Source organism: Notothenia coriiceps, unplaced genomic scaffold (genome assembly GCF_000735185.1).
Source record: "Notothenia coriiceps isolate Sejong01 unplaced genomic scaffold, NC01 NC01_scaffold00037246, whole genome shotgun sequence".
Classification (NCBI taxonomy): domain Eukaryota; kingdom Metazoa; phylum Chordata; class Actinopteri; order Perciformes; family Nototheniidae; genus Notothenia; species Notothenia coriiceps.
In genome coordinates this window covers 10,379,849-10,384,414 of record NW_011369947.1, presented here as the reverse complement: position 1 = coordinate 10,384,414, position 4,566 = coordinate 10,379,849, and the positions used below count along the sequence as shown (strand labels likewise).

Here is a 4,566-nt window from a genome sequence, read left to right as displayed (position 1 = left end):
CAAGGTGATGAGTCATTTTAAAATGAGTGTTTCTTTGTTTTTGTTTTCTTTACTTCGTCATGTTTTTATTTTAAAGATGTAGTTTTATTTCTTTGTCGAATATGTGAAGTGAATGTTTAAATGTGTATCCAATTTGTCCTTTATCACAGTGAGTGATATCCAGTGACTAAAATAAACTGGGTTAGATAATTACCCAATTTGTCCAATATACTGAGAGATGAATATTAAAAATATCCCTATTCCCATTTAGTGCACAAACATACTGAATCAGAGTTGATGGAGTTATCCTACATTTATTGCCAACCAAAATAACAAATAAGTTACATGAATATACACACAGACAGTAAGCAGCTTTTTGGATTAGAGCTGCCCCCACAACACAGATGAGAAATAGAAGCTTACCCTAAAATGTTGACTTTTTGAATCAAACAATTTCTTTATAATTGTGATATAAACCGGATGATAATAATAAAAGGGATTTGTTTGAGTAATGACACAGCATTAACTTGGCATAACAATGTCAATATGAACATTTATCAGTTTGTCATTTCAATTGGGGACACACTAATGAGTTCAATGAGTGATTTAGTGACTCTCTGTAACAATGTCAACACTGAACAGTTAGCTTACAACAGATAAGAGAAAGACAACAAGAGTGCAGCAATATGACAATCAGTTATTACTGAAAAGGGGGGGGGACTTAAGAAGAAGCTTAAACATCATCAACATTTGAGACGGACATTTATTTCATGTTTTAAGTTTGGGGGCTTAACTCTCTGCCCACAGCTGCATCACACATCTGGGTTGAGTAACACAGGTTTAAATAAATAGTGTAGCTAAGATTGTGGATAAGACTTTAATTGTGCTTGGCAAGAGACAAAGAGGTGGCCATGTTGTATACCTCTAGGGACAAAAGATTACGTCTTCTTCAAATCTATGCAAAAAACTATTCCTGTTAGTACTGTAAACTGAAGTTAACTAACTTGTTCACAACATGTCATATGTTGCTTCTCCAATTGTAAGAGATGGAAGCAAAGGGGTGGTACATTTGCTCTAGTTTAAACAGGACAAGGATAGTTTTACCTTGACATACTTTTACTTTTCAATGACAATTTATTTGACACAGTCGATGCATAAGAAAGGCAGAACCAGTCAAGTGTCTTAATCTGTCAAAAATAATCTACCCTTATCATTTGGTTAATGCACATAATCAGTGCCTCTGTCTCTGGCCAATGAGAGCTATGAGAATATTCCAGTTCGCTAACGGTCACATGTTTCCCCTCAGACAGAGTAAGTCGGAAATCTAAGGAATGTTTTCTAATGGTTTCTGGAGTTTAGCACTGATGGTCTTTTCCAAACTGTTCTCTTGCAGTAAAACCGACAAAAGTGACATGATAACATAAGTTGTGAGGGTGTGAAGACAGACTCTCTTTGTCCTTGGTGAAACCTGCATCTGAATGTGTCTGTGAACTTCAGTTAACACTAAGATGTGCAGCGGTCCTCTCTCTCTCTGGGTGTGTAGCTGTGTGTGTGTGTGTGTGTGTGTGTGTGTGTGTGTGTGTGTGTGTGTGTGTGTGTGTTGTTGTGATGGTGTCGTGGGCTAGCTGAGGATGTCGGGCTGCAGGCGGACCCTCTGCAGGACGTCCTCCGGCATGCACAGAACCGGATTCACCGGCTTTATCTGCTCGTCCCCGAGAAGAGAGAGACCTGCGATTCCAAACAGAGTGTGGAAAGGATCCACCTGCAGGGAAGAGGCATGACAATTCACATTTAAGAGGAATATATAATAAGCAAAAAGGAGCTGCAAACTTACTTATTTAGCTAGGCTATGTATTAAGAATGGTTTATGGACATTATCTACATCATTTTATTTACATAATAATAATCGTAACAATGTTTCTATTATATTTTAGTATTATTGTTTTCCAGTACTTTTTCCTATTATTACTATTATAATAGCTTTTTGATTCCATCTTCAATATGCTCAAATGCACCTCTGGGTAAATGCTTAACAGGATTACGTAGGTTGTCTCTGTGCCTGAACTGTGCAAAAAGTAGAGTCTGATCTTATCTAAAACCCTCCAGTACTTAAGTCCATTGCCATCTACCTCAAGATCTCTTTATCTCATACCTTTTAACCGGTTCAAAAGATATATAAGGTAGAGGGACAAAGGAAGGGATCATGGAAGTGCAGACAGGGTTAGACGAGTTGAAACTGTATTATTTATTTTTTATGCTGTATGATATCCTTTTTGTTTTTCTGTTATGTTTATAAGTATTCATGTGGAACCTACTTGCAGCAGGTCACCCTTGAAAAAGAGATTAATGATCTCAATGGGATTCACCTGCATAAATAAAGGTTTGAAATGAAATGAAATGAAACAGCAGACAGGATTTGGGGAAAACACAGGTCTTCCTCTTTCCATCACAGCATGCAGGAGTTACTCATGTGTGACGGCTCACCATGTCTCCCGGTCTGTCGGCAAAGCCTCCGGTCTCCTCGTCCTGACAGGCCAGAATAAACGAGCGCAGCTTGGCCTTGTCGATCCAGTGGATCCTACCAATGATTTTCAGAGACGCTAAAACCCACCACGAGTAGCACACATCCGGAAGCTGAATGACACAAAGAAAACCAGAGCTGTGTCAGTACTGTGCGAGCAAGCTAGATCCCAGCTTCCTTATGATTTGGATATAAACAAATGTACATATATTATTTTATTTTTACAAGTTAACAGAATTACTTTTGCTCATTTAAATGAGTAGATATATGTTGCACTTGGAGCAGTCAGTAGGAACAAGGAGAAATATATGGGATTGCAGGGGCACGCAACACCGAACAGAGACTTTGGCTGAGAAAGCCCAAACCTGGTGGTCAATATGCTGCCGTCTGAGCTTTTCAAAGTTTCCCCATCTAATGAGGAGATGCCTTGTCTGTGAGATCCATTCAATACTTCATGTGATTCATCATCAAATGTTTTGCTAATATTTGGCAAACAGTGAAGGCCACTCTCCGCTCTCTACTCAGCAGTCCACACACTCATCTGAGCACATACACACACATTCACGGAGCAAGTGGGGGCGGAGTGGGGGAGACAGTCATTTTTTCCCCCCTCATGCTGGCATTGTTTCAAAGTTAAGGCGTGTAATCATACAATGAACACATATAGCACATTTAAATCTGTGGAGCTAAATAGTTTTGTTAGACTCAGCCATATAAGTATATCATAATGGCAGCCAGGAAATCTCTGTTAAACTCTTCCAGTGTGAATAAACCTTTGTCCAGTGGAACTCACAACTAATCAAAATCATTTCCAGATAGAGAAGAAATAAGAATAGGAGCAGCAGAACTGCTTCAGTAATCATTCTTTCCTGATTTAAGTTAAGGTTAAACAATGACAAGAAGCCCCTTGATTTCCCCGCACATCCTCTGGAGAGCACAGACCTTCTCCGGGCGTCCGTTCAGGCCTCCAGACGGCAGCTGCCTCTCGCAGAGCCACCAGCCCAGCAGGTCAGCGTTCACCTGGTGCAGCTGGCCGGTGAGCGACAGGAAGCCGGCGCAGCAGTAGATCTGACGGACAGCAGGGAAGAGACCACAGGGAGTACAGGTGAGAAGAAGTTTAACACATGTCACCGCTGAAGAGGGGTGTGAATGTAACGGCATCCGACTCCAGAGAGGACATTTCACCCTGTCAGTGTGAGGGATTGACAGTCTCTCCGTTGTGATTTCATCTTCCCACAAGACCAGCCCACAGCCTCACAAATAAATAACATTTATTTAGAAACTGGCAGCTCAACACCTGTATGAGGCAAGGATTTGCTTGTACATTTCCCTATAGTTTTCCTATTCTATTCATAAAAGATGTACATTTGAACAGGGACGCGGGAAGGGGGGGTGCCATCTGTTGGCGGAGAGTTGTAACTGCAACGCCAAAAAGTTCACTAAACAAATCAATACAAAAGTTTTATTTTGAGTTACTCTTTTTGAGTTGGCATTTTAGTGTAAGCACGGGCAGTCTATAAAAAGCTTCACTATATAAGAGAAAGTGATAATGCTTCTTCTGTAGCTCTGCTATAGAAAAGAAGCTCGTCAGTGCAGACACGATCAGGGATGGGACTTTTGTGAAAGCAGGGTTTAAAGAGCATCTTGCAGGTTTTTATTTTTTCTACATTTATGCTTAAACTTGCTTGAAAATTACAATTAAAAAAGTGAATGCAGGATTTGATATGTTTTACGAGACATAAGGGCAGGAATTCAGAGGGAAAGGAGCAATTTTGAGCTCTGCTTTTAAAAACGGCTTTTTTTTAAGGTCATACGTCAAACGCGTCATATTACATCACACAGGGGACACATCTCCGCTCTCTGACCGCGGGTATAGTGGAGTTGCGTTGAGTAGAGCGGTTGTGTTTTAAGGAGCTGGTATTTTTCGGTAGTTTTACATTGCATTTCACCATTTGTAATCATGGTGCAGTATTGTGCTTTGCTGCTCTCTCCCTCTCTCCCCTCCGGTACACGGCACCGTAAGACGTAGTGTGGAGTTGCATTGGGTAACGCTGTGGTGGCTGTAC

At 40.7% G+C, this 4,566-nt stretch overlaps 1 protein-coding gene across 1 annotated transcript; it reads right to left on the bottom strand.

The window, feature by feature from the left end:
• Positions 1-273: 273 nt before the first annotated feature.
• On the bottom strand, positions 274-3,661 carry LOC104966389 (geranylgeranyl transferase type-2 subunit beta-like). The gene is made up of 3 exons (XM_010795576.1): positions 3,443-3,661; positions 2,464-2,613; positions 274-1,741 (listed from the first exon to the last, which is right to left on the bottom strand). Exons 1-3 carry the CDS (start codon positions 3,659-3,661, stop codon positions 1,601-1,603), a joined length of 510 nt encoding a protein of 169 aa, XP_010793878.1. The 3' UTR covers positions 274-1,600.
• Between the last annotated feature and the right edge of the window lie 905 nt (positions 3,662-4,566).